At 35.9% G+C, this 21,718-nt stretch overlaps 1 protein-coding gene across 3 annotated transcripts in view; it reads right to left on the bottom strand.

Annotated features, from left to right (window-relative positions):
* Positions 1-21,718, bottom strand: part of Bicc1 (BicC family RNA binding protein 1) — a 270,647-nt gene that overhangs the window by 34,726 nt on the left and 214,203 nt on the right. For all 3 annotated transcript variants that reach the window (XM_047553385.1, XM_047553386.1, XM_047553388.1), the window contains exons 4-8: positions 5,524-5,603; positions 3,407-3,565; positions 2,146-2,199; positions 1,415-1,609; positions 938-1,189 (exon numbers count right to left, since the gene is read on the bottom strand). In XM_047553385.1, coding sequence (XP_047409341.1) covers positions 938-1,189; positions 1,415-1,609; positions 2,146-2,199; positions 3,407-3,565; positions 5,524-5,603 — 740 coding nt within the window. The remainder of the gene's footprint in view (positions 1-937; positions 1,190-1,414; positions 1,610-2,145; positions 2,200-3,406; positions 3,566-5,523; positions 5,604-21,718) is intronic.

The raw sequence follows: 21,718 nt of genomic DNA, 5'->3' as shown, positions 1-21,718 counted from the left end.
AAATTTGAAGAATAATGATAACAATTCTTGGATATGAATATGAATATACCTGATGAGTAGTATATTAAAAATTACCTGATAAAACAAACTTGTCCAAAAAGAAAGAGAATATTTACAAAAAAAATTTTTTTCTCAAAAGTATATTGCAATCCTTAGCGATTATATAACAAGTTTTCATCTGTCAGAGGAATGGAGTCAACAATACAAATCTGGATTTTCTGAAAGTTTCTCAAAAATGAATTCTGCAAGTTAATGGCACCAAAGGTCACACCTGATGCTTACTGATTCAAATATCACTAAAGGGTGAGCAATGAACAAGAGAAAACAATATTTTAACAAGAATATTATGTCCATCCATTTTGTTACTATACATTAATCTATAGAAGAAGGGAAACACTAAATTACAAATCAGAAGCAGTACTGTATAGCATATAGCTTTGTTCTTTTTCTTCAATAAGTAACACTAAAATTCATGACAAGTTATATTTAATAATATCAGTAATTTGTGAAATGTACACAGGTTTCAAGTTTCTAAACATGATCTCTTTGAGGATGAAACTTAAATAGCATTTTAATTTTTCCGCTTAAACAGAAGAAATTTCTGTCAAGTGAAATGGTATAGTAGAACTATGTGTCTTGAAATAATCACCTACCACCCATGCCATAAGACAGTCAATTATTTCACTGCAGTCTCTACTGTGTTTAGTCTAAGTTAAAAACAACACTGCAAGAAAATCACCTATACAATGAAATTAAGCTTACTGAAGCACCATGAACTTTATTCTTTAATTCCTTTTACGAAGAAACTATTCTATTTGACCAGCCTTCCAAAATGCTTTCTTAAACATCAAATTAGTATAGTGAATACAACAACAAACACTGTATTCCAAGAAATTAAAAAAAAAAAAAATCACAACACTAATTTCAGTAACCTTACCATGAGATATTGCCTTGCAAGACAGACAGACTCAATGGTGCCCTGGAGGTAGACGGTGGATTTCTTCTGTGGATTACTGGGATCAGGAAAGTGAATTTGAGCACCCGTTCGCTGCATGATATGTTTGATGTTGCTCCCATTTCGACCCATCATAAAGAGATGATGTTGGGCTGCAATGTCTAATTGCGTGCTCACAGGAATAGCTGATGCTAAGCTCCCAGCAAGATGTTCTAACAGCATGGCAGTTCCTTCCTGGTAGAAGGATGGGAGGGAAATTATCCTATAAAATATAGCTGCCCATATATAGGGAAATAGCCTACTGTACTTTTAACAGTTATGGGAAAATATAGCACATTCTGTAAATCCAAATGTAACACAAAGAAAAATTCTGGAAAACAAATTAGTCTAATATCCTTTAAAAATAAAATTTGCATGATTTGCAATTTTATAGTACTGGGAATAATCTAAGTCATTTACCTTCACAGCACTTGTGTTATTCTGAGACCCTCGTACTATGACAGTAGCACCATACATTCGGGAACGCTGTTTAAATGATACTGATATGTTGTACGTTTGTGATATGTGCTGAATAGAGGGGGAATTAGGATCAGGAACTGGTTGAAGAATTCCAGCAATTGGTAACTCAAACATCAGCACCAAAGGAAGCAGCTCCTAAAACAAAATTATGAGAACCCAAAGCATACAGTTAAAGCGTTACACATTCAGAGATGGGTGTGAGTCATTTGCTCTTTTCTGAAGGTGGATTTTAAAACATAAATAGTTTTTATGGTAGACATAAGCTTAGGTTGACTATATAAAATATTTTAAAGGGAAGGAAACTTTGTGAAACCTGAGAGCTTATGACTCACACTAACTGTAGTATTTTTCCTCAAGCCTCTATAGTATCATTTAAAACCATCAGGGAAACTGAGTCAGATGAATTCAGAACATCTCTGAGAAAGATCATCAATAGAAAAGTTTATGAGTAACACAGAACTTCATTTTTTAAAAATACTGATAATAAAACACCTACAGTAAAAATTAAAGTAGTGGATGCCATAAAGCACATGAAAACAACTTTTGCCACTATTTCCTACTTACTAAAAATATGATTTGGTTATAAAATGGTAATGTATGATATTTTAATGCCTTACAATGCAAATGTTGCTGACATGGATTTATAATATTAAAGAGTAATATATAGTTACCCTAATTCTAACTCGGGCAGATTCTACTCCTGCTGGTTGTCCTGCTATAGATACCTGCAAAAGAAAATACAGTTTAATGTATTTTAATCAAACTCATATCTGATTTTCTAGTTATCTACATTCTTGTTACTCAAAATGTGATCCAGGAACAAACAGCATTAGCATTAGTTGGGAGCTCATTAAAAATAACAGATTTTAGGTCCCATCCCACACCTGCTTAACAGAATTTGCATTTTAATGATACCTCAGATGATGTATGTCATCTAATCTATATCATCCCTTGTACCTACCTAACGCTCCACAGCCCCTATGGGGCCATCTTTATAATTTTTCTTGCTCATGGCATTTTTCTCCCTCTTGTTAAACTCTTTGCATACCAGACACCTAACAATATGCAATGATATGGCTACACCAGTTTCTCAAAATGTAAACTTCTCCCATACCAGCTGGTAAATAATCACTGGTCCAACACACCTCTTCCAGCTTTTCCCTGGGATCCCTGAACCTTCCCCTGATCCATCACCTAAAGCCCTAGTCTCACACTGGGCTGGGAGTACAGGAGCTCCAGAACATTGTTCTAATGGCTGAAGGCCATGCCACAGCAGCTGTTAGATAATCTGAATGATATGCTTGCCTTTTATCATGGCTTTCTATCTAGTACCTTATGCATACATTCATTGTCAACATTAGTGCCTTTGTGGATAACCATTTCTGGTTTTGTAATTAGCTTAGAAAAGATAATGCTCTTCCAAATAACACAATGAACACTACCTGTTCTTCAGGTATTGAAAATGCTTACCTGTAGACAGGTGAGTTCCAAACAGAAGAATTATATGAACTTGACAGAAACATAATTCAATCAATGTTCAGAAGCACTCATGCACTGTCTCTCAGAAGGTGATGTAAGTGTCCCGGAGGACCACTTCTGGGTTCTACAGAGAATGCATAGTTCCTGGACTAGGTAAACTTCTACACCTTTTCCTGAATGACAGGCTTTCTCAGCCTTTTCTTAGGGACTCTATTTTATGACCATCAAATCTTCCCTGATCTACAGCCACTTAGAGATCAAGAGTTTAGGATCCACCTATGATTCATCCTCAAAAAGACATCACCTTCAATCTCCTTGCAGGGGTTTTTACAATCTGTATTGTGTATCATCTACATGGTTACATCTTTGACTCTCATCTCTCAAAAGGTATATGCATACTGAAAATGAAGGTTATAATTCATTCCATAAAAGTTCATGTGGAAAGATAATCACCTGGTTGCTTTTCTCTGCTTGATTATTCCTGTTGGAATCTGGAAAGTGGATGTGACATCCTGTTTCTTCCATCACTTTTTTAATATTGTTGCCACCTTTGCCAATCACATGGGAGTGTTCTGTATGCGAAACATCCATCTTCAATGTGACCCGATTGCTCTACATGGAAATAATGTGTTATTCCTTGGTGCATGAAAAAGGAAGGAACAACTCCCTAAACACTTTGTCTTAATGCTTTTTGGTATTAACAAAAATGACCCCGTAGAAAATCTTACAGATTTCTTAATAAGATAATCTTAATCTAAAATGCTTAATCCATCAATTTCTCTTTGGCTAATTAAAAAATTCTCATTTTTAGAAAAATTTGTCAGAATAGATCAATATTCTTTACCAAGATCATTTTTTTGAAAAATAGACATAAAGTCAGCTACAATTATAGATAAATTACTAGTTTGTTCTTCAAAGATATTATTCATGAAAGATTTAATTCAAATAACTAAAAATAGATGAAAACATAATTACAAGATGAAAGATATGCACGTTAGAGGAATGTGGAATCAAGAGAATAGAAAAATAGAAATAAACTGTGAATAATAAAGTATTTACAAGTGTTATTTTCACAACTTCTATGTTGCTGTATGCTGAACTTTATAAAATATATTACTCTTGCTAGTGAGAAGAATGGTGAGGAAGAAATCATAAAGCATAGACCGCTGACAGCAAAACGGCTTAAGTAAATGAATACTAAGATTAATTATATTAAAGCAAAATGTAAAATTCCAGGACATAAAGAATAAATACACAGTGGTCATACTGAAATTCATATACTTAATTTGTGTAGATGAATGTTGTAAAACTATAAAGACCAATATGAAACCTCTTTGCATTTACAAAATTAATACTGAACAGTCCTTAACAAGTGGTCTAACAAGACGATATTGTTATTTTTAAATCATAATGGATTTAATAATGGATATTTTTAAATATCCATTAGTTATTTTGTTTTAAACTTAATTCTTGCAACTTTTGAAACACAATAAAATATTCCTCTTTATTGGAGAATGTTCTAAAATATTTAGTATTATAAGATAATAATTCTTAAAAATAATTTTTAAAAAACTGAAAGAACAAAAGAAAGAAGGAAAACAGGTTAGAGACCATGCCAATGAAATCCAAGTAGCAATTTCATTGTGGTGAACAATCAGACAGCCTGGATATAAATCCCACCTTCTCTCTTAACAGTTTGGGGATTTTGAGCAAACTACTTACTATCTCTGTGCTAAGTTAGTTATGAAACTGAAACTAATCTTTGTAAAATGTATAAAGTGCTTAGTGAAGTGCCTGATATGTAATGTGCTTTAAATATGTTAAAAGAAAGTAAATTCTCATAAATTAGTACAAATGTTCACATATTTAAATATTCTTGCTATTTCTCTTTATGTATCTTGCAGTGGGAGAGAGAAACCCAAATGCACAAGGGCAGGCATCAAATTTCATGCCATCATGCTAAACACAGCTACAAAGAGAAGATTCATTCATTGTGATTTCCTAGTGGGATGGTGAAGGCCAAGATGCTAATTCCTACAATATTTTTTTTTTTCTTTACAGGGGAATGAATGGAGAATGAACCCATGGGTGCTTTACGACTGAGTTACATCCCAGACCTTTTTATTTTTTATTTTGAGATAGGATATAAGTTACAAGGCTGGCCTTGAACTTTTGATCCTCCTGCCTCAGCCTCCCAAGTCATTGTGATTACAGGTGTGGACCACCACTCCTAGCTACCTACAAAGTTTATCATATACTATATTAAGCAGCAACAATGCCTATTTCTAAAGATGGTATAAATACATGCACATATATACACTTATCCATATACACAAAGTAAATATATATGTTACGGGTATTTATAAATGTCATTCAATTGCCCAGCATGAGTGAACCTACTCAAATATTAAACAGAACTTTATATCCTTTGTAGAATCACACATGTTTATTTTAAAACCCACCATTCCTTTCTCCTGGTTTTCTTCTCCACATGATTCTTTCATAATGGCATGAAGCAGCCCTTGCAGAGACAAGATTCTGACATCTGAGTGTCCTTAATATTCACTTACTTTTGTGTCTAAGACAGACATGATCATTTCCTTGGCTTCTTTAACATCTTCTTTCTTTCCAGAAACCTTAATATGGGGATCTATAAGAAACCAGAAACAAAGACTCATGGGAAATTCTCCAACTTTCCCAAACTCTGTTTTAAAACTAATGTTACAACATAAAAAATGAGATTCTACAATATTTGTATCATTGTACAAGTGTTATCACTGTAATAAAAATGAGCATGTGAGCTAGGGTATGGAGGTGCACAACTGTAATCCCAGAGGCTCAGAGGCTGAGGTAGGGGGATCTCAAGTTCAAAGTCAGCCTCAGCAACAAAAAGGCACTAAGCAATTCAGTGAGACACTGTCTCTATATAAAATATAAAAAAAGGCCGGGGTATGGCTCAGTGGTTGATTGCCCCTGAGTTCAATCCCCCAATACCAAAAAAACCCCAAAACCCCAAAAACAAAAACCAAAAAAACAACCACAAAAAAAAAACAAAAAAACAAAAAACACCCCCACGCATACATGTGGAAAATGCCCAAATGCCAAAGGAAAGGAAGACAAAGGGGTCAGGAGTACCAGCTATGGGAAAGGGAGAGGAGTGTTCAGGATTCTGAGAAAATAAGATCTGAGTAAAGGCATAAAGGAGGCAAGACAGTTGGGGCACTTACCTGTGGCTTTCTTTTCCTTCTGAAAACTAGCTAGGCTATCTAATTTAGTTTTTATTTTTATTTTTTTGCAAAATAAGTACATAACTGCAACATAGATTTCGTAATTATTTTTTAAGTAAATGAGCCATCTATAAATTTAACTTATTGAGTTCTTGCTGCATTCCAGGGCATATTCTAAGGGTTTAAATACATTTCTTGAATCCACATCATACCTTTGTTAGTTTTTATTTATTTATTTATTTATTTTTGACAGAGAAAACTAAGGCACGAACTGGTTTAGTAACTTGCCCCACAAAACCCCTCAGAGACTTGGTTATTAAAATATCTTCCAGTTCTGGATCCACACTTTAAATCTATGTGCCAATTTAGAAGACATCCTCACAGGTTAGGGTTAACAGAGGGGAAAAAATTAATTTTTATAAAAAATATTTACTACTTATCTCGGATTCTTACCAAGTGACTAACATATACTGTGTCTATTCTTCATTACTGAATTTTATATAGGAAAGCATTCGCTCATCTAACAAATATTTTAAAATTATCTATCCTGCACCAGGTACTGCTCCAGGCACCAGGAAATGCATCCAGGGGTAAAAAAAGACCCCTATCCACATAGAGAGCTTGCAGTATTTTGTGAAAGAAATTTAAAAAAACAAATAAAAAACCCCAAATACATGAATTACTATTTTTGTTTTTTAAAGGGGGAAAAGGAAAGGAAGACAAAGCGGTCAGGAGTAACAGCTATGGGAAAGGGAGAGGAGTATTCAGGATTCTGAGAAAATAAGATCTGAGTAAAGGCATAAAGGAGGCAAGACAGTGGGGGCAGCTGAATTTTCCAGGTGGAAGGAGACAGCAGAGCCAAAGTCCCAGTGCAGGAATGTGCTCTTCAATTTTCTAACTAGTTTTCAAGTCCTTGAGAAATCTGGGTGATCTGTTACTTTAAGGTCAGCCTGATGCAGACTGAGATCACTCTGGGGAAGGGGAAAGTTCTCTATGTACTAGTGTCAGAGGTAAAGCTGAATAATGGAAAATATATTGTTACTAATCACATCATTGACAACCTCAAGCCTCTTATGCCTACGATATACCGACTTCTTAGCTAAAACCTTTATGTCCCGTAAGGACTGTGACTGTATACTGAGTACCTTTCAGAATTAACATATTCTTCTGCCTGAATCCTTTAATTCTTCTAAAGCATCAATTCTCTAGGATAAGGAACCAGAATCATTGAGTGGGGATTCTATCTACACTACACATATCTCCCCTGATACTGTGACCTCCCTATCCCAGTCCAGGTAAAAATCAATGTCAGGCTAAGCCCACCATATTCTTAAGGTGCAATTTGGCAATGAGAAAAAAGGAAGGGAAGAGGAAGAACATTTTCTTAGAGTTAACCACTCTTAGGGCCAGGATGGTGAAATCATAGTTAACAGCAGTTCCCTATGAAGCTTCAGAGTTCAGGAATGCTCTGGCCTTTAGGGATACATCCCAGCAGCGGGCTTCCATCAGCACCATCAGCTCCAGCCCCTGCCCGCTCCCTGGACCATGTCTCCTGGTGGCTCTTGGTCTAGGTACCTCTCCTTATCCTGTTTTTAAATCCCTCCTCTGACATCCACCCTGTCACAGGGACATTGTGATGAACAAAGATCTTAACTTTCTAAAATGTTAAGTATCAGGTGTTATAAATAAAGAGGCCTAAATGCAGGGCACAAGGGATGGCCAACCACCACAAGTTGGGAGAGAACCCCATAATGTGGCCTCTTATTCGCAATGCTTGCTCCCTCCTGCCTCCTAACAAGGACCAGTCGGTCTTCTCTCTGTAACATGCTAGATAATTTTCCCCTACTTCCACAAGTCTTATGACATTCATTGTAATTCCTCCAGGCAATAATTTATATATAAAGTTATCTACATTCAAAATTTCAGTCTTAAGTATCCTCAACTTGAGACTGCATTTCTTTTTTTATTTTTACATTTTAATTTAATCTTGTATTCTTTTTTATTTTTATTGGTTCTTTTTAGTTATGCATAACAATAGGATTCATTTTGACATAATTATAAAAGCATGGAATGCAATTTGTTCTAATTCAGTCCCCAGTACTTCCCCTTTCCTTCCCCTCTTGCCTTCCCTTTACTTTACTGAGCTTTCTACCATTTACTTATAGGGTTTTTTTAGTGTCTTTGGATATATATGATGTTGAGATTCACTGTGGTGTAGTCATACATGTACATAGAAAAGTTAGGTCAGATTCATTCTACTATCTTTCCCTATCCCATCCCTCCTCCCTTTCCTTCATTCTCCTTTGTCTACTCCACTGATAATTCTTCTATTTTTTTTTTTTAAGTCCAACATCCCTTCTTTTCAATTAGTTTCCACAATCAGAAAAAAACATTTGACCTTTGACTTTTATGGACTGGCTTATTTCATTTAGCATGATAGTCTCCTGTTCCATCAATTTACCAGAAAATGCCATAGAGTCATTCTTTATCATTCTTTATATACAAGTAATATTCCATTGTATTCCATATACATACATACATTTCCTTTATCCTTTCTTCTACTGAAGGGCACCCAGGTTGGTTCTATAGCTTGGTTACTGTTAATTGTGCTGCCATAAACATTGATGTGGCTGGGTTGCTATAGTATGCTGATTTAAAATCCTTTGAATCTATAGGGAGGAGTGGGATAGCTGGGTCATAAAGTGGTTCCATTCTTAGTTCTTTCAGAAATCGCCTTATTGTTTTCCAGAGTGGTTGTACCAATTTGTAGTCCCAACAACAATGTATAAGTGTATCTGCCATGGTTTGGATGTGATGTGTCCACCAAAAGCTCAAGTATGAGGCAATGCAAGAAGGTTTAGAGAAGAAATGTTTAGGTTATAAGAACCTTGACCCAATCAGTCAATGAATCCTGCTGGGGTTAACTGAATGGTAAGTAAAGGCGGGCAGGGTGGGAGCTGGAGAAGGTGGGTCATTGGGGACAAGCCTTTGGAGTACATATTTGGTATCTGGTGAGTGGAGTCTTTGTTTCATGATCATCATGTGATCTGCTTCCCTCCACCATATTCTTCTGCCATGATGTTCTGCCTCAACTTGAGCCAACTGTCTATGGACTGAGACCTCTGAAACTGTGAGCCCTAAATAAAGTTTTCCTCCTCTAAAATAGTTCTTGTCTGGTCTTTAGTCACAGTACTGAAAATCAGACTAAAACAGTACTCTTTTCCCCATATCCTTGCCAATGTTTATCATTACTTGTATTTTTGATAATGGCCATTCTGAATGGAGATGAAATCTCAGGGTAGTTTTAATTTACATTTCTCTAATTGCTAGAGATTTTGAACATTTTTTCATATATTTGTTGACCATTCATATTTCTTCTTTTGAGAAATATCTGTTTTGTTCCTTTGCCCATTTATTGATTAGGGGATTTGGGGATTTTTTTGGTGTTAAGTTTTTGAGTTCTTTGTATATCCTGGAGATTAATGCCCTGAGGATCAGGTGGGAAAGATTTTCTCCCATTCTGTAGGCTCTCTATTCACACTCTTGATTGTTTCCTTTGAAGTGAAGAAGATTTTTAATCTATGCCATCCCATTTATTAACTTTTGATTTTACTTCTTGTTTCTTTGAAATCTTGTTAAGGAAGTTGGTTCCTCTGCCAACATGTTGGGAATATTGGGCCTACATTTTCTTCTAGCAGATGCAGGGTTTCTTGATCTAATGCCTAGGTCTTTGATTCACTTTGAGTTCTATACAGGGTAAGAGATAAGGGTTAGATTTCGTTCTACTACATATGGATTTCCAGTTTACCCAGCTTTGGGTTTGCATTTCTGCTGGCTGACACCGACACTAATTCAACCTGAAAATGCATAATATAGCATTTGTCTGAGGCAAGTCCAGAGCTTCTCAAAGCTGGCCTGCATGTCAGACTCACCTCAGCACCTGCTAAAATACTTGGTTTCCCAAAAGATTCTCAACCAAGGATATGAAACCAGAGATTAGATCACATGAGAATTTTAACTGTAATCTCTATGTATTGGCCCAATAAACATAACAAAATGCTTCTATAGGATATAAGTATTTCTCTCTCTCTCTCTCTCTCTCTCTCTCTCTCTCACACACACACACACACACACACACAATTAAGGGTAATGAAAGGCATGATAACCTGTAAACCTCCTACTTTACAGGTGAGATAATCACATTATAATTCCTATGCACCAGGAAGCCTTAGACTCAGTTTAAGGAAGAATCTGTCCACCATCTCTGCATCAACTGAACAATAAACAGATAAAAAGCAAAAGCCTTGATAGAATGGATTTTATTTCAAAGTGAAAGAGCACCATCTAGTGACCAAGAAGTAAATTATCAGTGAACACAGAGACAACACACACCAATACTTAACATCAAACTGTCTCCAGGAACTGAATCAGTGGTTTGTTGGTTTTTTGGTTTGGGTGGGGGTCGGGGGTTCGGGGGCGGGAAGTGATTCTTAAAATTATCAAGAGTAATAAGGACAGAGAAAAATAAATATGATGTATTAGCTAAATGTCTTAGATGGCTAAATATGAACATAAATGTATTAATTGGATGGCTAATATGGCTATAGTGTTGAATTTTTTATTGTTTCACCCTTGCTTAAAAGAGTATATGTATGTATGTGTGTGTGTGTGTGTGTGTGTGTGTGTGTATACATATACATATAGAGTGTGAGAGAGAGAGGGAGAGAGAGCTGTTGTTCTAAGTTTCCCTTGCCCCCAATGAATTACTTTTAAGGATAACTCAAATTTAGGCATGAAAGTTTGAAAGTTTTGAGACACTTCCTCTAAAAATAATACTAATTACTTTAACTAACCCTCAAAATACCTGAACACAGGGATGGACAGTTACAGGGTCAAACAAGTGGCAAGTACTCAGCACAACATTGCTGAATAAACTGATGGCTCCCATATTGCAGGTAGTGGATAAATGCAGACGAAGGAGATGGAGAGTTGTAGGAAAAGTCTAAATCTCAAACCCACATTGACCATTAGACCTGCATTCCTCCAAATAATTCTGACTTCAGATATTCTGACCTTAGTACCTGTATGAAATATAAGAAGTGTCAGATATTCCTTCAGATTTTTGGTTTTTAGATGCCTGTTCCAGTCATCTGCTAACCTCTCTGGTGTCTTGTCCACTGGAATAGAGGAAGACCAGACAGCAATCCCACCTTTGCTAAGTTATCTTGGAACTGCCATGGACATGCATATGAAATGGATATTTGATATGTGAATACTAAAAAATAAAGAAGAAAATGCATCCTTTTTGTACAGTTCAACCTTTTTTACAAAGGGTTCTTATGATTTCTATCTGGAAATTCATAAGGATTTGATAAAGTAACAATTGTTTTCATAGAACAACTGCTAAAATCATATTTTCAATAAAATATAAATATTTAAAAGAGTTGGGATGTTTGCAGGAATTTAAGTGAAGCTTAGTTATGGTTTTAAAAAGATTATCTCTCGGTACTCTGGTTTCTTCTCTCCAGTTTTGCATTCTTGGAGATCTTCCCGTCCCCAGAATCATTCTTATTGTCTTTTCCTTCTCTCCTCAAGCCTAAACCTCCTTCTACTTCATTCCTATCTCACAGCAAAACCTACAGAAAATACTGATGTCAGCCATTTGTAATTACTGCACTATGTCAGTAACATACTACTGACATATGATGAATTTAAGCCATCAATCTTTCACCACCAATCTGTTTCTGCTACTTTCCTGGGTCCATGATTGAGTGCTGCTGAGTGAAAAATTCAACCCCCCAAATTCAGTCTTTCATTCTCAGCATGTTGCTAGAGAAAGCAACAGAAGATCCCTTGTTTGACTCATTCCCCCTCCTTCTACTCACAACACCCCAAAATAAAATCATCCTATCAGAGTTTTACTTTTTTTAATAGGAAAAAGTTTAAACTGTGGCCTGAAATCAGGAAGGCTTTCATACATTTATGCATATCAAATATCAAAAAAAGTCCTGAATCCATAAAGAAAAGATCAGTGAACAGAATTCACTTTCCCTGACTCAGAGCTCCTTCCACTTTTGTTTCAAGTTTAATTTCTTCCTGAAGAGCTTTAGCTTCTACAACCAATGGAGACATTAGCTGAGCACCAGGACTGTCACAAGCAAAAGGCAGCAGCTCCTGCTTCTGCCACCAGCAATACACAGATAGTTCCAGAATAGTAATAGCCAGTTTTGTTTGTTTGTCTCAATCAGGTTTAGAACTGGAAATGTTTCAGTTTTTTTTTCCTTCAGATTTGGGAATATTTGTATATGTAGAATGGGATCCAAGTCTAAACATAAATTGATTTGTTTCATATACTCCTTATACACACAGTCTGAAATTAATTTTTTACACTTTTTAACATACCTGTGTTTTTAATTGGTTCTTTTTAGTTATACATAACATTAAGGTTCATTTTGTCATAATTACAAAATCATAAAATATAATTTGTTCTAATTTGGTCCCCAGTATTTCCCCTTTCCCTGCTCTCCCCACTTCCCCTGTTCCCTTCCCTCTACTCTACTGATCTTTCTATTTAACTGCAATTTTTTCTTTCTTTCTTTTTTTTAAATGAGTGTCTTGTGTTTTGTCTACAACAGTCCCATGAGGTCAGGTGTGCAATTTCCTAGTTGTGGTAAGTCTTGTTATCCCTCAAAAGTTTTAGATTTTAGAGCATTTTGGATTTCAGATTTTTGAATTATGAATGCTCAACCTATATAAGCAAGACTGTGGCCCTAGGTTTAGAATTTCTGTCAAATAGTTACATCAAGTCTCTGTAAAAGCCTCAGACATCTTGAGCGCATTGGTTGACATGGAATCAATCACATAGGGAAAAGTCAGGAATGCCTTATACATAATACACATGCACTAACATTTAATGACTAACTTTGCAGTTGGCTACAGATTCCCTTCATATTGTGGCAGAAATATGTGGACTCCACAGTCAATCCCAAGTTAGCCATTAACGAACTCTGTTACTTTGAAAAAGTCACTGAATCTCTGGAGTATCATCTATTTTTCAAAAATATGGAAATATGGTCAGATCATTTCTGTACTTCCTTAAAATTCTAAATTTCTTTGGTATAAAAACAGTATTAGAAGGTTCTTAAACTAGTCTGATAAGCTTCATTTTACAGGTTTTGGGTGTCTCATGATAAGTACCTCACCTAATATCTAAAATGTATCCAAGAACCATAAGCACTAGATGGTTAACACAACTGTGTCTAACATAGTGCTCTTCTGCTTCTGGGTGGACAAAGAGCAGCCTCAAATGTTGGTGACAACCAGCCTCAGAGATGGTGACTTGGCCTTTCCTTTTGTTTTACACACTCAAAGAATGTGCGATTTTGTATCAAAGTCACTGTTTGGACTTTTTTTTTTTTGTACCAGGGATTGCACCCAGGAGTGTTTAGTCACTGAGTCACATCCCCAGCCCTTTTTATGGTTTATTTTGAGACAGGATCTTCCTAATTTGCTGAGGCTGGCTTTGAACTTGCAATCTTCCTGCCTCAGCCTCCTGAGCCACTGGAATTACAAGCATCCACAACTCAAATGTGATGCCATCTACTATGTCTGCTATTTTGATCACGTTTCCTTTTGGTTGGCAAGTCACTTTGATGATCAGGAAGTGAGAATTCAAGTCATGGGCAACTAGCCACCCCCCATATTTTATTGTAAAACAAGTAAGTTTCCCTGTCTCTTGAAAAACAAACTTTCCTTTTTAAACGAAAACTTGACACAGATCAAACAAAATACCAATATCGCATTTTTACATGAAGATACTATGTGAAGAGATGGCGAAAACCTTGATAAATTAAACTTGGCTAGAGATGATTTTAGAAGAATGAAACAACATGCTTTCAGCTTATTGTGTAGCCAGTATTACAGATTCCACAGTCTTTCAAGGAACGGTCTTTGACAAGAATTCCAATAAACTGAGTTAAAATAAAAGGACAAGTATATTCCTAGAGAGGGTAGGAGTGCAAGACTTCAAGCTATATGCATTTAAGGCAAAATGCTGGCAAGCAGCCATAACATGTCAGATGGTACAACTGGGATGAAAAAAGAACAAACTCACCTGCTGTAGGCATTCCTTAAACCAACTATGGTAAGACAGAAGACCATCCTTGCTTTCCTTGTCTTAAAACGGAAAATACTTATCTCCTTAACAATCGACTAAGAGAGAAAGAGAACAGATGCAAACGGTGGGATAAAAAAAAATATACTACATTCAAAAACCTAGTGTTCATAAGAATAATGTTCCCACTGGAATCCACCATCAGTCTAAATAAACATCATGAGGCCCCATGACAACTGCCTATCAAAATTTCACTTGGCAGATTGAAACTTAATACTCAACAGAGAAAATGTATTCCTGACATGACAGAGAAAGGAGTAAATCAAAAGAAAGAAAGCATGGTAGGTTCCTCAAGACACTTTTCAGTTCAATTTTTTGTGATCATGACCAGAGATGAAGGGACCTCATACTACAGCACTGACTACTTCAGGCAGGTTCTGTCTGCATACAAGGAAAGAATGGGAGGTACATTTAGGTACCAAGATGGAGCCCACCCTTCATCAGCTGGTTAGAAAAGAGCTACCAAACTCTGAAAACCCAAAGGTAGCTGGAAAATAAATTAAGCCTTATCCTGATGAACTACCAGCTTTCCAATATAATCAGCAATAAAATAGTTCAAAAGTTAATGATGTAATCCACTTATACTGTTCTCCCCTGACCTCTCAACTTTAGGAGGAAATAAGGCATAAAGGAGGGACAAGGTAAATTACACACATGCTTCTTCTCTGTTAAAATTCCTATGTGACCTATAAAAGTTGTTTAATCAGAAACAGAGTTATGAAAACTCAGCAAAAACCTAGAAATAATCTCAGAAAAGAACAACGAAAAGCAAACAAAGTATGAAGCAAAACCAAGGCATAACAGATGAAATAATCAAGAACAGATGTATTTAAGGAGTGTGAGAACTGAAAAAGGATAAACCACCTTATCTTATAAACCACTTTATCTTACACAGTATAAACTAAACTCCAAGTATAACCTCAGAGTTGCTGTTCAGGTAGAAGAAAAGCATTTACAAATTCAAAGCACAAGATAAACCTAGCTTCGGAACATGGAGTGTGGAAAAGGAAAGTGGAAAACAAAAAGCCTAACTCAATTAGTTCCCTGCAGTCTTTTGGCATTTAAGTTCTGTATTCCAGAGATAAGGAAGAGGATTCTGGGAATGAGGAGGAGTGGAAACTAAGTGCCAGGAGGAGTCATCTGAGTGATCTGTATATAACAATTCTACAGAAAGTCGAGTAGTGCTAGGTCACTACAGGGAAGATATCCTGTATGTCCTTCTGTGGGATGGACAAGTCTTGTACCATGGCAATGAAGTCCAAGTAATGCCACAGTGATGCAGGATCCAGGACAAGGAGGGATACAGAAAAGAGAGCTGACCTGAATATTGGCTCTCTGGAAAGGCAATGGAATCCCAGTCCTGATAATGGTCCTTTTTTGATAAAGGAGGGTACACTGTTTAGAGAGGATAAAGCATTCTCAGGAAATTGTACTGAGATAACAGCAACTTATGCAGGAGCCAGAAGTTACTAATCTTCGTTCTCCCTCTGAGGAATACTAATGTTCATAGTGTACATGACAGGTCCCAGAGGTATTGCCTGTGGTCTAAACCCAAAGTGCTGTAATCTGTAGCCAGGGCAGATTGTTCCTTTTTACAGCAGCTGGGACTATTCATGAAAAATCTTATTAGCACACAACTACTGGTTGCCATTACAGAATAAGCCACCACATTTAAGCCCTCACACACAGGAGACTAGGAAAGCCCTGTAAATAAAGACATGATCACATCATACCAGGTATGTGATCTCTTCATGTCTATCCTACTAAGAGAAGAAATTTAAAAATTAAAAGTTCATTCTTTGAAGTCATTCAAGGTACAATGAAGGGAGTACACAGAAAACAGCAAATCTCCTAGGAATTTAGTTCTAAAAATAACAACCTTAGATAGGTATTGAAATTCTTCACTTTTCTCATCATTTTGGTAAGATCTAGTAAGAAAGTTTTATATGGTAATATGAAAAGGCACTGACTATGGGCTCAACTGACTGTTAAAGACTGTTTCAGGATGATTTGTGATCTTTAGAAAGTTGACAATTTTCACAAAAATAAAAAATGCCTATTAGGTGAATGGACCTTATGGAACAAAATTATCATTTGGAAAATACCTATTTGTCAATCTTTTCTTCTTACTCTCCACTTTCTACAGACTGCTGAGTAACTGTAAATATTCCCCCGTCCCTGCCCAGGAAGCCACATATGCTTTCCAACTGCTTATCACTTTTTTTCTCATACCTTTTGGTAACTGATTCTGCTAAGTAGGAACCAAGGGTCTTAACAGTTTTAACAGATGTATATTTTCTTAGGAAATGTGTATAATTTACTTTAAGTAACTTCAAAACAGTACTTTATTTTTCTTAATAAAAATATCTAAAGTTTCCTTGAAACTTTATTAATTTCAATTGTTATGAAACTTAACAATTTCTAAATTGAGATTCATGGAGCATTCATCCAAAGGTAATATTCCTGCTTACATTTATTTATTTGTTTGTTTTTTAATTTCTTTTTGTTTTGTGGTGTTGGGAATGGAACCCAGGGCCTATTGCATGCCAGGCAAGGGCTCTACCACTTAGCTACATTTCCAACTCCTTAAATATCTTAAATTAAAAAAACAAAAACAAACAAACAAACAAAAATACACAGAAATTTCAGTCTTTAAAACTAGCTTTTCCTTTAAGGGCAAAAAGGAGTTTCTCATAATTAAAGAAAACAAACATTATCGGCTAAAGGACTATCAATTAGTCCTGTTCTTCTAACAATAAAGGTGATCATTTAAAATCATTTTTCCATATAAAGATCTCCTATAAATCAAGACAAAAAACAGCAAGTGTCCCATTAGAAAATGGGCAAAAGACATGAATAAAAAATTCAATAGAAAAATGTTAAATAAATATATAAAGATGAATAAAGTTCACCCTTAATTTTTCTTAAAATTGAAATGTTTGTAAAGATTTTTAAGATCAATAAGCATAAGGTTAAACCCTCTACTAAACTCTACTGGAGACATATAGTGGTGTCAAATCCTGAAAAGCAGAAAGGATCACACTTTCACAACAAAGATCATGATTTCATTTTATGGATACATTTAAGAAGAGAACAACCAGCTGGGTGTAGTAACTCATGTCTGTAATCCCAGAGACTTGGGAGGCTGAGGCAGGAGGATCCAAGTTCCAGGCCAGACTCTGTAACTTAGTGAGGCACTAAGCAACTTAGTGAAATCCTATCTCACACTGAAAAATAAAAAAGTGTAATTATTTCTAAATCACAAAGCCATGCATATTTTTCATTTTATGCTTCAAGCTCTTATGTATTTTGCATCATGAACATTTACAATGTGGAAAAATATTCATACCTTAAAAGATCATCTTTATCAATAGTCTGAGAAGATCAACTCTCAAATTACATCTTTGTACTTTAAAAGAAAATAATATGTACGTCAGAACTTTTTATTTTCCAAGTACAAAGTTTCAAGAAAATTTTTCTTAAAAATCACGACCTTTAAACCATAATGACAACAAGGTTCTCTCAATTACAATGAAAAATTCCTGGGACTGGGGATTTAGCTCAGAGGCAGAGTGCCTACCCAGCATGCACAAGACCCTGAGTTCAGTGCCTGACCCTAAAAAGAAAGAAAGAAAAGTTTCTTCTTTCTCATGCAAAATTCTGTGACAGGCTTTTTGCCAGGTTGTTCCTCAACTTTATCTCTTTGTTATTTGCTGTGCTATTACTCTTAATATCTTACTAACATACTTTGGCTCTGAATACAGAATTCCCAAGTGAAACTGAAGCAAGAGTATTCAATGATGGCGTTAATTGCCATTTAAAGGCCTGGTTGGAAGAGGGTCCAAGTAGTTGGTGAAGGCCATATGTTTATGGTCACCAATAACTGCACATGGAATTCTTTCAAATATTTATGGCCACCTCTTTCTCTCACTTCAGTAATGGTTTCCAAAATAAATGGAAACAAGAGCAATCCTGGTTGTGGGGGTATAGTGCTCTTTCTATAAAGAATTTTCCAATCCTTTCCTTGCTTGTCCCCCAAGCAAGGCCATTTAGAAAAGCAATATTTATGTGTCATTCTCAGGGTGGAATTATACCATCTATTAATGTAAGTAAACAATAACCTCAGAGGATGGCATCCTCATAACAAATAATTTCACCAGAAGGCAACTAAAAAGATCAGTTCTTTGTCTTTTGTGTAGAGAAGTCAGTGTTGTCAGTGGAGTCTGATGATGCTCCACTTGCCCAGGCCACAAGGCCATTCTGTCTTTTGCTCTGCCCTGCTGCTTCTCAGGATGCTGCAACTCTTCTGGCAGCAGCTGCATGGCTCTGTGACACGATTCCACTGAGCACTGTCTTGCCAGTTTCCTTCTTCTCTGGGCCCCACAATACCTTGTTCTCCTCTTGCTTCTTCAGTCAGTGGGCGGTTAATGGCTTCCAGCTGTTTCAGTTTTTGTGACTAATTATCTATTAATATCCCTTTGCTTGTACCCTTAACCCTGTCTACTGTAAGCAGCCCCTTTGTTAGAGCTTCTTGATTAATTGTTTGCAGCTAATTCTGTTTTCTGTCAGGCCAAGACGGATACAACATCTTTTCCACCAATTCCATTTCTTCTCTTGATGAGAAAGTGTGCAGGGAGGTGGGGATTAAATGGGGTGGTATATTCAATATTTGTGCTTATCCCCTTTCTCCACAAAAGCACAACTTTCAGGGAGTAGATTCCAAACCTTTCTTAGGTTAAGAATAATATTCCCAAGGTCTTAGCAGATACCTCCTTTAAAAATCAATTTCTTTAAGATTTATTACTCAATAAAAGTCCATTTCATGCCTACAGTAGAGAACCATTAATGCAATTTACTCTCTTTTCTCTCTTTCCTTCTCTACCTCCCTTTCCTTCTCTCCAAGGCTATGCAAATATATTTTCTTCATATGATCATGTTCATTACTGGAAATATCTTGGCACCTTTAGATGTTCCTTGATAAATATGTTGTAATGTTTATAGGACCTCTGAGAAATATTTGTGGATTCAACAGTATTTTTACATTTCTTTAATATTTTCTTGGATTCCATGTAACTTTTACCCATAAAGGCATTTGTTTGCATGTTTAAAAAAATTTAAAGGCTATCTTAAAACAAATTTTTAAAATTTGCATGCCATGAAAATGACACACATACATCTTTGTGTGCCAACTTCAAAACTATTGAAGTAAGATTCCCACAACCACTGAATCAGTTTATTACTGGGGGCGGGTATCTTGTAGATTATCTTTGTACAGCTTGTAAACCTGCCTCTAACTGTGTTCCAATACTGTGTACACATGTTTGGTAAATTTTTTTGAGTGGATCTACCTGCCAAAAAGACTAAATCTTACTTTCAGCAGTATGAAATTGTATAAAAACACTAAGCATGCAGATCTTTAAATCCTTCAGTGATTCAATTTTAGTTTGACATACTGCAAACTTATATTCGTCTTATATGTTGAAATTTCCAACAATTACATTCTGAATATAATTTCAGCAATTATATTTAAAACATGGATGCTCAACAATAACACCAAATTTGAGTTCATCATTATTTTCATGCAGTTATTAAAAGACCCAGGAGAAAAGAAAAAGAAGAATGGAAAGCTTGTGAGAGAAGCCACAAATGAACCAAGTTGTGATGTAATTCTCCTCTTTAAAAACCTAATATACATCCTTGGAATATATAAGTATATTCTACAACTTTTATCCTTTCTGTTATTTGCAGAGATAGTTTTTCTATGAAATTTGGTTTTGAAGTCTATACAAAAAACTTGGGACCTGGAATGGAACCTAAAGTTCTACTCTTTCTTAGCATCCTTCACCAGGATTCACCAAGTGCCCTTCTTGGGCCAGACACATTCTGTAAACTGGAGTCACAGTGAAGATGACACCATGGTCCCAGCCATGTAAATGACCACAGATTTTAAAACTCATTCCTGGCATGTTTTCATCTACCTAATATTTCTTTCAAACTGTCATATTTTTTAGTGACTGAAGCTTCATCATTTTATTAAAAAGCAAAAGTTAGCTGTTAAAAATTATTTCCTTAAAACCATTTTTCATCATAAGCCTCCAATGATTCTCTAATCTCATAAAATTAAGAGTTTGAACTGTTTGCTTTAGTCTTCAAAGCTGTTGTGGTCAGGTCTATGCCCAGCTGTTCAGTTTTCTCTTCCATTATCTCCCTTTATATAATTTACACCACAGCCAAATCACAACACCCAAATGTCTTATGGTTTCCTACCTGCATGCCTCTGTGCTTGAAATCTCAATGTACTGTTCCCAATTTTGGTTCTACCCATCCAATCTCTCTACCTCAAGATCAACCCAAATGCCATATTTTGTCAAATCTTTCCAGGGCAAAGTAAATCTCTACCTCTACTAACTTCTCCCAAACATTGCTCAGTCCTCTAATGAGCCTTTTTATATACTTTCCTATTATCTACATAGCTGGCATCTCTCCTTAAGTCTGTAAGTCCCCTGATCTGATAGAAGACACAGTGCCCAGTTTTTATATCCTGCTCAAAATATACTATACTGAATCTAAGAAAGTAGGCATTAGATAATTATCTGGATTCCACTAAGAGACTGATACCTGCTTCCTTATCATTTACATGTACTTATCAATTCTTCCTCCACACTAGAAAGCCCAACCCATGACAGCCCTTTGTCACAATCATCACCTAGACTCAACCATTTTGTCTTTCAGCAATCACCATACTTATCTCAGCCGGTCTTTCTATAAGGTGACATTAAGTCAGGTAATTAATTTTTTGAATCCTCAATCTCTGACATAGGTTATTTGGTGCCCCAAAGATGGAGATAGTTGTGAGAATTAAACATCAGTAAGTAAAATAACATAATGGGCTTCAGCACCATGTCTGTGATGTAGCGAATACTCCATAAAAGTTATTAATGAATGAAGGATTATCACAACAGTGTTTATTGTAGCTCTTCTTTGGACATATTTCCTCTTATCTCTTTTAGAAACATTTTGTGATTAGCAGGGCATGAAAGGTCTATATCACCTCCCAAACCTTTTGTTAAATACACCTAAGATGGCATTTATATAACAACACTGCAGACATAACACCTGTTGGCGTTCACCAACTTATACAATCAAAATCCCACAGCCTTCTCATATCAACTGGTATTAAGCCCTGCATTTCTCCTCCTTAGACTGTCCTATCAAATAACTTTCCTTTTGTTTATTATGACTTTAGGATAAAATTATTTTAAAGTGGTTTATATTTGCTTTACTATATTAGTTTCTGTATTATTTACTTTTCTTAAAAAATGGAAAACTGCTATTGGATTGTCAGCATTTTACTTGTAAAGAGAG

This window comes from Sciurus carolinensis, chromosome 5 (assembly GCF_902686445.1).
Source record: "Sciurus carolinensis chromosome 5, mSciCar1.2, whole genome shotgun sequence".
NCBI lineage: Eukaryota > Metazoa > Chordata > Mammalia > Rodentia > Sciuridae > Sciurus > Sciurus carolinensis.
This window is presented reverse-complemented; position numbering and strand designations above follow the sequence as displayed.